General features: G+C 55.2%; 1 protein-coding gene across 1 annotated transcript in view; it reads right to left on the minus strand.

Moving 5' to 3' along the window:
• Positions 1-12,429, minus strand: part of COL22A1 (collagen type XXII alpha 1 chain) — a gene marked incomplete at its 5' end in the record, with an annotated part of 247,097 nt that overhangs the window by 96,010 nt on the left and 138,658 nt on the right. Inside the window, 6 exons of the mRNA XM_082858984.1 lie at positions 163-207; positions 763-807; positions 3,469-3,522; positions 4,457-4,510; positions 5,755-5,808; positions 6,454-6,507. Of these exons, the coding sequence (XP_082715110.1) occupies positions 163-207; positions 763-807; positions 3,469-3,522; positions 4,457-4,510; positions 5,755-5,808; positions 6,454-6,507 (306 nt within the window). The remainder of the gene's footprint in view (positions 1-162; positions 208-762; positions 808-3,468; positions 3,523-4,456; positions 4,511-5,754; positions 5,809-6,453; positions 6,508-12,429) is intronic.

Consider the following 12,429-nt stretch of genomic DNA (forward strand, 5'->3'; position numbering starts at 1 on the left):
GGCCTGATCCCCTTCCTTTTCTCTTCCATGAACACGGAGGAAATACGCTCTAATCCCAGCCTGAATCACCACCCATCCCCCCAGGGTCGAAGACTGCAAAGGGGGCTTCTCTACTGGGGCACAGGCACGTGGCCCTGCTGGGAAGACACTGCTGCCACTCACCTGTTCTCCTTTCTCTCCCCTCAGGCCTGGGAGCCCTGCCTGTCCCTGTGGAAAGAACACGGCGTCCCTGTTCAGTGGGCTCTCAGCAAGGGGGCTCTCCCGTGGTCCAGGGTGAGGGAACTGTGCTCTCTACCGCCTGCCGTCCGGCCCCCCAGACACCTCTGGCTCAGCGGGGGTAACGTGGAAAGCAAATTCGAGCGAGTCCGCTCATGGGGAGTCCCCACGTGGTCCTCACTTTGCTACTCCCTCCCCGGGAACCCCTGTTTCGCCTCTCTTGCTGTCTGACTCCTCATTCCTCTGGATCAGCCACGAGGTCACCCCCTGGCCCCCTCTCCTGACATCCCCCAAGTCTGAGCGAGAGGGACTCCTATGCCCCCCCCACCTGCATGGCCCCACTCGCTGCACCTGTTCAACTGCTCTTGGCCAGTGGTGGTGACCCCAGTACCCACCACAGCGACAGATGCGTAGGACATGCTGACCATCATGGGGTAAGTAAATGAGCGCACGACGGGAAGGTCGTGAGCTCCAGGGAGACAAGTGACACGAGGCGTAGCGTATACTAACAAACGCACGCACTGAACGAATGAAGGTGGAACAGACCTTCTCTCCAGGTTGGCCTGCCGGGCCCTGCTCCCCAACTTCACCCTGGAGATAAAATAAGACACCCCATCATTTTCCACTCGCATTGCAGAGATGGCCGTCATCCCAGCTGGTCCCACACCCTCAGAGCCCCCGTCAGCCACAACCCTCGATTCTCACACAAGCAGCACAAGCGTCACAGGCTTTGAAGACCCGAGTGATTCGCCTTTCTGGAGAGAGGGCGTCCACACTCCCTCACGCTGTCTTCTGCTTCCCTCAAAAGAAACAGCTTCTGAAGTTGCCCTGACAGCATTTAAACAGGTTGAGTCCACTCATCCTGAATCTAAACACTTACAGCTCAAAACAACAAGGAGGGGCTTCCCTGGTGGCGCAGTGGTTGAGAGCCCGCCTGCCGATGCAGGGGACACGGGTTCGTGCCCCGGTCCGGGAAGATCCCACATGCTGCTAGGATGGTCACACCTTTGCAGTGGGAAAGGTGCTGGGGGGCTGAGTTTGGGTAGAAAGCATTTCGAAGGCCACCTGAAGTGCTTCCTGAATCCTAAGCCAAAGCACAGCCCATGGAGAGCCGGGCAGCGTCCGGAATTCTTGACACGAGCCAAAGAGGCGATGCATCCGCTCATCCCACAACCAGTCCCTTCTCTGGGCTGACTCAAGACCCGCCGTGTCCAGGACGTAGCCATCATCTTCTTTGAAGATATTTATCTTTAGCTGGCATGTTGTCAAGATAAAGTAACTAGGACTCCTGCCAGGTCTCCTCTGAAGCTACAAAGTATGTCCTAAAAGCATCGTAATGGCAGAAACTCACAATTTTGAACTTTCTAGATAAATTTTTTTAAAGTATCACACTAGAAATCGTACAAAAATGACACGTGAGCTGTAGTAACAGACCTCTCTGAACCTTCCAGCCATTAGGGGTGAACATAAACACAAAACACGGAGAAGGAGAGATGAAGGAAACCCCCGAGGGCACCTCAGTTTCACCCCAATACTTCTGACTGATCACCTTCGTCCACAGAATCGTGCACAGGGAACTCGATGGGAACAGATTCTTCTGAAGACTATTGAACGGAATGTGAAAATTCACACGGTGTAAGCCCAGAAGGGTGTGGCAACTCAGAGGTTGGAGGACACACAGCTCTAAGGTACGGGGGACTCCACAAAACCCACGGAGTCCAAAAAGGAGGGTAACAGGGAGCGATGCAAATGCTGCAAGTTACTTCCGGGAAATGCCTGAATTTCAGCCAATCACTCAGACCCTGGAAGGTGGCCTTGGTGCTTTAAGACCACGTGGTTCACCCCTAACCAGCACCTCAGGGCAGAGCACGCGTGCTTCGTCCATGCTGTGACAAAACACAGCAAGTCACACACCAGTCACTGGGGATCATTATACATTTTTTTTAAAACATGAATGTTGAGTCTTAACACACGCAGGGCCGCTGTGCTCGCAGGTGGCAGTGGCGGCTCGCTGTGTGCCGACGGGGGCAGGGGCCAATAATCAGAGTCCGGGGTCCAGGGCGGGCGGGAGGCTCCTGGTGGGCACTCTGCACACTGAGTCCCGCCGGCGGGCGTCCTCGAGACAGCTTCGGTGCGTTATAACCTGTGGTTTCCATCTGGTCTGAAGAGTGCTCGCTCCTTGAAAAAGTGAGGCAGCAGGGAACCCAGGGCCCCGGGATTTACCCATCGGCCCTTCACTGGCCAGCGAGGTGAGTCCAGGCCACAGCTGTGCCCTCGCTGGGTGGTTTGTGACCCACCCTCCACCCAGTGAGCCCTCGCCGAGAGCCCGCCAGGTGCCTGCCTGTGGGCCAGGGGTGGGAGCTGGTGGCCGAGAGCGGGTCACCGCCTTAACTAGCGCTTAACCCAGTAGACTCGGAGGCCCTGTGACGGGAGGGAGAGGGCTCCCCACGCGCTCGGCTGTGCGCACACACGCCTCTCCGGAAGCAAGGCGCTGTGCACACGCACACACCGTGTACACACCCACGCCTCACCCCCCACATACATACAGATACGCACACACGTACACCACACACACACATGCCACACCACACATATATATACAGATACGCACACACATGCATGGCACACCACATATACACACACACACACACGCATACACACACGCCACACCATATATATATACATACAGACACACACACACGCACATACACACACACGCACGCAGGGTCCAGCCCTCTCTCTTCTGTACCCACTGCACCCTAAGCCCAGGCCACATCTGAGATGCTGACCTCTACAGATGAGGCCAGCCGCGCTTCCTTGCTTCTGTAGGGGTCAGGGAGCATCGGAGGGAGAGAAAAGCTTAAGGGACAGGAGAGAGAGAGAGGAGGGGGTATTGACCGCCTTGCCTCTTCCCTCCCAGGACGAGCTAGGCAACGATGCTGGCCTTCTTCCCAAGGCTCCCGCTCTCTCGGGGGCTCTCTCCTCCAGCTACATGGCTCCCGGGTTCCAGGAACGCACTGCCCCCTTGCTCCTCTGCCCCAGGGGTGGCATCCATTGTCACCAGTCCAGGGTGTGTCACCATGGACCCCCTGACCCGGCCCTCGGCCTTTCAAACAGCCCCTCTGCAATGACCCCGGCTGTTTCCTGCCACACTCCAGCTCATACAGATGCTGGGCCCTGTCAGCTGAGGTTCACACACAGCCCCAAACACACCGTTTAGAATAACAGACGTGATGGGGAAGGAGTCCCTACCCGCGGGCCAGGCTGTCCGGGCAAACCGTCTGCCCCTCTGTCTCCCAGGGCTCCCTGTAAGGAACACAAACGGAAGTAAACAGGAGGGGCTGGGCTTGGAGGAGACAGCCTCAGGACCAGGTCCAGGCTGGAAGGAAGAAAACTGCTGGGCCTTAGGTGTTACTGAACCTCTTCAAATGTGTGTGACCATGGCGACCAGAAACCGCAGCTCAAACCACTTCCTAGATGCCATATTCAACGGCTCTGCTTTTGATTTATAAAGACATAAGTGAACGGAAATGAGGGATGCAGAGTAGGGAAGACATTGCCTAAGTGCTTTTGAGACCACAAAATACTTGGTTAGCCCTTATCTTTTGTCTTGAAAGATGAGCGAGGAGGATGGAGAATATTTACATGAAATGCCCATAAAATTAAGTTGAATCCATACTTATTCTATATCTTGTCATGAAAAAGTTAAGCTTCTAAGTCTGCTTATGGAAAAGGATGATGAATTTTCCTATAACATCCAAAAGTTGCCTTTCGAGGACGGCTGACATTCACCCTTGAGCTTAATGTCTGTTATGAAAAGGTGAAGTTCACTTGTTAAAATTTTGGCTGTATGGTTTTTTAATTGTCCATCTGAAGTGGGTAGACTGTGAACTTGCTTCCCAATTTTATGATAGTTAACCTCTGACTCTTTTCTTAACGATCTTACTGTAATGAGCCCCACCAGAGTATTTTCTAAACTGAAGTCTCTTATTATGTAAGAGTATCTGAAAGGCTTTTCTCCTTGCAAATAAAATACACACACATTTCTAACAGAATAATTTTAAAGTCCTTCCCCAGTTACCTAAGTAGGAATAAGGGGCTCGCCCATACCTGACCTTGGAAATCCAAACATTTCCGAGCCCGGCATGACTCGGAATCCAAACGTGATCCAAGGCCCAGGCAACCAACAATCAAAAATGTCTTTAGCTTCTGTGTTTTGGGTTCCCAAACTCACACCCACCTTCGGTCCTGGCAGGCCTGGGGGTCCGTTCAGCGCATCCTTTCCAGGAGGGCCCTGCGCCAAGAGGGAGAAAAACAGACCAACATGAAAGGCACGGTTAGGGAAGCGCTGCACTGAGTTGCTGCAGCCGGAAGCTGGTCGGCACGGTGGGCGAGACACGCAGGACTGGTCCTGTGTTCCAGCTCTCCGGTGGCGCTCTCGCTGCTGTCAAGTGTCTGTGGGTGAAACTGTGTGGACCACGTGTTCAGGAACGTCTGTGGGTGACAGTTGACCACGCGTTCCAGGTGTGGACCCGTTCGCCTGAGAGTGGGCGTCACGGCCCTTAATTTACGTCGAGAGCCTTAGGCCTGGTACCTGGAGCTCAACGGGGCCGAGCACGCTGGCATCCAGCAGTCACGTCCTTTAATCTACAGCCGCCAATGGAACTGTGGTCCAGTGACAAGGGGACAACCACTGTGTGCTGCACAGTCGAATTTCCCTCTGTCACCTTTCTCCAGCGTCCCAACCCCCCGTCAGCTCTGTGGGTCGCACAGGCTTTCTGTATCCACAGCCTTCCCCTCCTCTGCTGGCCCCATCAGAGAACCGGCAGTAAGGAAATGCCTTCCGGACGAGCAGAGGCCCCCTGAGGTCCATCACCAGGCCTGGGAGGGCCCATCAGGGTCACATGGTATCGGAAGCTCAAGGCCACGCCTACCATCCTGCCCTGAAGAGCTACAGGCCAAAACGGCAGGAGACACCCAGCTTCAGTCTGCACCCACTTCCTTGCGTGGAGACATTAAGGTCTGATGAGCTCTACCCTCAGGACTTAAAGGAAGGGGAAGGCCCAGACCCCCAGGATCTTTTTGGCTGGGAAAGAAGCAGCACCATCGGCACAGTGACAGGAAGAGCTCTGCTGCACCCTGGACCGTGTCTCACGTCTCCTCCTCCGTCACTTCTGCGACCCTCTGGCAGTGGCCCTACAGACGAGGAGCCACACTTTAAACAGCAAAGGACTTTTGAACGTCCCTTTGAGTTACAAGAGCACAGGCGGCGGCCTAGGGAGAGGGTGCTCCAGTCTGCATTCCGGCTGGGGCCATGGGGGAGCGGCCCCAGGAGACAGAGCACATACATGACAGGCACCACGGAAGGAAGAAGGCAGCCTGGGTACCAGGGTCCTGGTCCTGCCGGCAGGGAGGAAAGGGCACGGAGCGTCACCCGCTGGAAAGCGGCCCAGGTGGCAGCTGAAAGGGCCCGGCCACTCCCGTCACAGAGGATGGGGGAGACGGGACAGTGCAGGGAAGGATGCTCTGGTCACTCACCGCCTGCCCAGGGTGCCCAGGTTTTCCTGGGAAGCCGATCTCTCCAGGCAAACCCTGAAAAGGGAACCAGAGGGGAACCTTCAGTCTGACCTCTTCCAAGCATCAGCTCACTTCTCCCAGCACCTCTCCTGGCAGGAGTCCAGGTCTCCAGCTCTGACAAAGGCACCCAGGGGTGGGTACCGCTCGGGGGAATCTGGCTGTCCTTGGTGTGGGCCATGGTGAGACGTGGAATCGTCACACCTCCAAGGCTGGCCGGCGCAGGGCTCGTCTGGTCTGCAGTCGGGGTCGCCGGCACCTTCATTCCTGCCTGGCGGGATGGGTGGAAACACCTCCCTCTGCCCCACCCAGCGGGACCCAATCCCTCCGCTCGGCCTACAGGGAACTTTCCCAGAGGGCTCCTGAAATGCAGGAGGGGAGACAAACCACACGCTCCTGAAAGACCTCAAAAGGACGACCCCAGCCCAGTGTGTCTCTCCCCCTGCATCTCTAGGAGCCGCCAACGATGCGCTGTGTAGCTCAGACGCTATTTCCAATCGAAGGGGCTGCAGGGCCGGCTGCTGGGGGCGCCCTCCTTGCTCATGCCTTTGCTCTGCTCTCAAAGAGCGAACACGTGGCTCGACACCACGATGTCCCCGGCTCCCAGGGCCACGAACCCTCCATCTAAGTGCCCTGGGGAGAGAAAATCAAAGCCAATCTCACCGGGGGGCCTCCGGGTCCAGGGGGGCCTGGGGCGCCAGGCGGTCCTGGGGGGCCCTGCAGAGAAAGAGCACAGCCTGGGTTACAAACGTGCGTGGAGCAGCCTCCTGGTGACACTGTCCTCTGAGAGGGGAGAGGGATGCGGACCAGTGAAGGGGGGTTCCGCCGCTTTACTTGAAATACTGCATTTTTTCAACAAAAAGTAACAAGAGCAAAAAGAGAAGGTCTGAAGTAAAATTTGCAAAATGGCAACGTGTGTACTGTCTGGCTGGCGGGATAATACAACTGTCTGTTATATCATCCATTCCAATACATATTTAAAATATGTGAGCATTTAAAATAAATACGTACGTGCGTGAACACACATACACACGATGGGTTAACCCATTAACAAAAAGCTTCTAGAACAGTGGTTCCCAAGCATTATTCAGCATCGAATCACCTGGGGTGAATCAAGAGATCTGTTCAAACCCTCTCTCTCTCCACTACATACGTTCTAGGAGATGCACCTCTGGCCTTTGTTTGTCCAGGTGTCTCTCCAAATATGCCCTCCCTCCCCTGTCTCGCTGCTCGGATGGATGTCTCCACCTTTCTGAAATCTGCAATTCCCCAGGCAGAATTAATCGCTCCCTCCCCCAAGCCGAAGGCCAATGCAACAGTTCTCATCTGACCCCCGGGCCCCCGAAGGCAGAGCCCCCCTCTTGCTGCCCCCCGCATCTCATCTTGCACAGCAACAAGCCCAGGGCTTGGAATAGAGCAGGTGCTCAGTAAGCGTTTGGAGAAGTCAACTGCATTGAACACAGCTGAGGAGAGCGCTGTGCATTTCGAGAGAACAATACATCGCCACTGGAGGACGATAAATACTAAAAAATGGCCAAGGTTACCGCTTCCGCGGACAGTTCCCTTTTCTCCCTCTGGGGGCGCTGGTGAGTCAACAAAGGGCAGAGAACGGCGACGTTTACAGAAGAGAACTTTTTGGTGGCACCTGGACCTAGTTTTCCACGTAGCTCGCTCAGTGCTGGAGAGGCTTTGGGGAGAACGTCTACTCTTATTAGGAGACATCTGCTTGGGGCTGGAGCAACTGAATGGCCAGGCAGAGCTGTACAGTGGCCCGGGTGGGTACAGATGCAGGGTCCCCCTAATGGATGAGGGCAGAGGTGGGGGAGGGCACCAAAGAAGGCTGGTGACCTCCCCCCTATCGTGGCTCAGTCCTGCTCCGCCTGCATCTGCCACAGCTCAGCTCCGCTCACCTCCCGGCAGAGCAGGAGCCCTGCAGGTGGCACTCCCAGGACCCACCCCTCCATAAGGCATGTTCCAGTTGACCTTTTTACATCGTCCTGACCTCTGAGGCTCTCACAGCAACCTCAACCCCACGGAACTCATCCAAGGCCCCTTCTCCCCTCAGGCAGCTCTCTCTGAGAGCAAATGGGATACACTTAGCTTTCATCCCTCCTTACACTCCCCGTGATGCTGATGGCCCCTGGAATGCACTGGCCTCTTTCAAAGTGATCGTTTCAGGAAGCTGGCCTCCTGACCCGCTTATGACTCTGACCTTGTTTCCCCTTCCTCCTCCGTCTCCTGCAAACGTCCCTGCGGGCTGCTGCCGTTTGTTTGTTTCACTCTCACAGCACGTTAGGGTAGACAGATCTCTAGGGATCCTCTACTGGAAGTTAAACCTCCTTGTTTAACAATAAAGAAACCTGAGGCTCAGAGAGGGTAAGGGCCCCATCTGAGGTCACACAGCCATCATCTCCAGTGGATCCTGAGCAGTCCAGCTGCTGCAGAACCACCTGGGAAGCTTGTCGTAAATACAGGTAAACAGGCCCCTTGACTGGACTCTAAGGCACAGGTCTGGGACAAATCTGAGGGGCCAGTGACTTCGGAACACTCCCCAGGTACCTGTGGAGAGCATCCAGGTCTGAGAATTACCTGTCTGGACCAACTCCATGCAGCACCCTAACTACCATCCTCACTGCTGCTAATACTACAAGCCCAGGGTTCCAGCAGGGACCCTTGCAAGGAGGGAGCAGGAAACACAGGTGTAGAAGGCCGAGGGGGCAGCACCCTCCGTTTAGGGTTTACTCTGCCCTGAGCTACACGCATTTCACCTCATCTTAATCCTCACGCTAATCCTTTCAGGCAGGCCCTGTTCATCCCGTTTTGAAGATGAGGAACTGGAACCTGGAGGAAAGGGAACCGGCATTAGACACGGTGGCATCCAGCACAGTGTCCCTGGTCCTTCACCCCCTCCCTTGTGAAGTGTCTGCCAAGCTCCCCACCCGCCACAGCCAGTCCACCCTTAAACAGCCTCATCTCCTAAAAGACTGTCTGCGCGTTAAATGAACTTGGGGCTTTCAAGCCCAGCTCTGTGATCTCCGAGTCCACCACCTTCATAGGACCACAGCACCCGGGTCGTTTCTCTGCAGGCGGTATGGGTTAATGACTATCTGCCTGTTTGATGCTACCAGCTCAGGGCCGAGAGCAGAATCCCACACAGTCATCAAATAACCACCGCAAGGGCCTTACAAAGAGGCGGCGCTGGAGGGAGTGGGACAGCTGCTCCAGACGCGGCCACACAAGGGGCTGGCCAGTGGCCGTGGCTTCCTTTCCAGCCGGCCAGGGGCGCCCTGCAAGTCCCAGAGGGAAATGTTGGGGTGAGGGGTGGACAGCAGTCAGGATTCAATTAGAGCCAGCCTGCCCCGTGGACGCTGCCCCGGGGCCACACTGTGGCCATCACTCGGCACAGTGTACACCTTCCTCCCAGGAAGGCTGCGTCCAGCCCCGCCAGGTCAGAGTGGACTCAGCTCCAGCGAAACTCCGTTTGTTGCTGATACCAGCGCCTCTGCAAGCCAGGGGCAGGGAGTGCTGGGGGGATGTGGTGCACAGGCCCGTCAGCCATCTACACCTGGCACTCTCAGCCAGCAGGGAGCAAACTGGAATTTTAGGGCACCTAGCATACGCCTGGCCTTCTCCGAGGTCTCTACACACAGGGCGCCATGACCTCGGTGGTCCCTGACTCCCTGGCTGCGAGCCCCGGCACTCAGGGTCCACACGCTGCAGGAGCTGATCGTCAAGGGCGCGAGTGGAACCCCAGATATGCCGCCTCCTATCCACGTGGCGAGCTCCTGGCCTTGCGGAGGTCCACTTCCCCGTGCTCTGCAGTGGGGGTATGAATCCTACAGCCCCAAGACTGAACATGACGACGCAGGAGGACAAGAGGTCCGGGCCTGGTCGCTGAGGGAACAGAGCAGTGGGGTGCATGCCCCATGATGTGCACCCCGATTGTCCCAGGCTATGTGGCAGCCTCCGTCCTCTCACGGCCTGCATGTGCAAATGTTCTAGAGAATGTTCTCCCTCCCCCAGGAGGCTTCAGAGGCAAGGAAACCTCACATCTGTCACCACCAGCAAAAGGGCAGCGTGTTCATGAGTGAGAAGCATCATGGAGTCTGGGGGCACAGGAGCCCCGGGTGGAAGACGAGGTGTCGCTGGGCGACAGGATGCTGGCAGCACCCGCTAATGCCACGGAGGGGAGCGGGGAGTGGGGAGCGAGCAGGCGGAAGCTTCGGTCCTTACATCAGAGGCCTCTGCAGAGTCCTGGGGCCTCTGGAGAAGCGGCTCCTGGAGATCCAGATGGCGGGGGTAGAGGTCCTTCCTCCAGTCCACACGTATCGGGCACCTTCCGTGTTCCCTCCGGATCTCCAGGTGACCCAGCCCTCCCTTCCAGAAGACTGCAGTCTTGCAGAGCAAATAAAGCGCAAGCCCGTGACCTCCTGGGAAAGCCGTGGGCTTGGCATCAAAGTCAGACGGTTAAATTCCGAGCAGCTGTTTGACTCGAGGCACAGTATTTGGTTTATCCAAAGCCTGGTTTCTAAGCATACAGAGTAGCAGGTACAATAATACCTTCTTTTCGGAGTTTTTGTAGCAAACCCCTGGGTCCTGGCACGTGGAAGAACTCATGAGATATTTGTTGAATCTAATTAAAAATATAGAAAATAACAACAAAGAAGAAAGATGCTCTAACTGCACAGAAATCAAGTAAAGACATAGTGGGGAAATCGGGGATCAGCTCAGAGGGTAGCGTGAGTTTGGTCCTGGAGGGCAAAATGGGGCCTTGGCAAACGAGGTGGGGTCCAAGAGGGCGGGCACCTCACGTGGACGGAGCAGGATAAAGGGGAACAGGCGGCTCGGCATGACTGGGATGCCCAGTAAGAACAGGAAGCAGAGGCCCCTAAAACTAGGCCGCAAGTCTGGGGTCTGAAAAGGCCGGCTTTGTCTTTGAGGCAGCTCAGAATAACAGAGGTGTTCTAGAAGACAGACACAGTCAGGTCTGTGCTTAGGAAGATATTCTGCTGTCCTTAGGGTCACTAGGGAGAAGGAATCCTGGAAGAGACAGACCAGGAGACAGTGAAACCATGGCGCAGGCAACACGCCAGTGAGGCTGGGCCCAGTGCTAAGTGGACGGCGGGGAGGGATGCAGACCAGTGAGGCTGGGCCCAGTGCTGAGTGGATGGCGGGGAGGGACGCAGACCAGTGAGGCTGGGCCCAGTGCTAAGTGGACGGCGGGGAGGGATGCAGGCCAGGGGAGGTCTGCACGGCAGTTCAGCGGTGACAGGTGAGCATCTGGCGGGGGTTGGATGCTACCTGAGACACTAAAAGGAGGAGAGGCTTTTCCAGGGGAAGCCTGCAGGGGAAGGAAGAGACGTGGGGTGGGGGTGCGGGGGAGGGGCTAGTCTGGGATGTGAGTTACAGGCCCTTCAGAGCCTCAACTAGAGAGAGATTCCCATGGGGTAGCTGGGGGCGTGAGGAGAGTGCCGGACCCAGCGATGCCGCTGGTGGAAGGCTCTGGTGCGGCGTTTGCGTCTCCCGGATCCTAGCGCACTCCACAGAGCTGAGCGCGACGGCAGCTGCCTGATGGTGCACGCGGCACTTCTGAATCTTCCAGTGGGCTTGGGGGCCTTACCCGTGACGGGCAACAACTACTGTTTAGATGGGACTAATCGCCCCCCAGACTTCTGGTTGACTTTAATTAGTCCCCCCACTTTATCTTCTCTTTCGCCTGAAAATAAGTTAAACAAAACCCCAAACAGAAAGGCCATCTGAGTCACTTAGTTGGTAAGTTTCCAAATGAAACTAGATGGCTCATGACTAAATCAAAGCAATTTATGAATTTTCTGTTTTGTTCTGCATGTACTGGCTTTGGGATTTTTAGGCACGAAGCTGCCTTCCTTCCACCAAAACAAAACAAAACAAAAACCCCTGCTTGCTACAAGCTTCACTATTCACCATAGCCATGACGTGGAAACAACCTAAATGTCCATCAACAGATGAATGGATAATGAAGATGTGGTACATACATACAATGGAATACTACTCGGTCATAAAAAAGAATGAAATAATACCATTTGCAGCAACATGGATGGACCTAGAAGTTATCATACTAAATGAAGTAAGTCAGACAAAGACAAATATCATATGATATCACTTACATGTGGAATCTAAAAAAAAATGATACGAACGAACTTATTTACAAAACAGAAACAGACTCAGACATGGAAAACAGACGTGTACTTGCCAAGGTGGGGGGAGGATGCCGTGGGAGTTTGGGGTGAGCAGATGCAAACTGTTATGTACAGGATGGATAAACAACAAGGTCCTACTGTACAGCACAGGGAGCTGCAGTCAATAGCCTGGGATAAACCACAATGGAAAAGAATATGAAAAAGAATGTGTACACACGTAACCGAGTCACTTTGCTGTACAGCAGAAACGAACACAGCACTGTACGTCAACTACACTTCAATAAACTTGTTTAAAGAGCTGCTTGAAAGCCAAAGACTCTGCACTATTACGCCTCTTTCATAGGTGAGGACATTATTAGGGTTTCAGGAAAGAAACGTGGCTAAAGGGAAGTCAAGACTGAAAGGCCAGTCTCCGTGCGGCCAGGGACTCTCCGAGGAGCCAGAGGCAAGGCACCCTCCC

The sequence above is a fragment of the Leucopleurus acutus genome, assembly GCF_964270905.1.
Source record: "Leucopleurus acutus genome assembly, chromosome: 17".
NCBI classification, from domain to species: domain Eukaryota; kingdom Metazoa; phylum Chordata; class Mammalia; order Artiodactyla; family Delphinidae; genus Leucopleurus; species Leucopleurus acutus.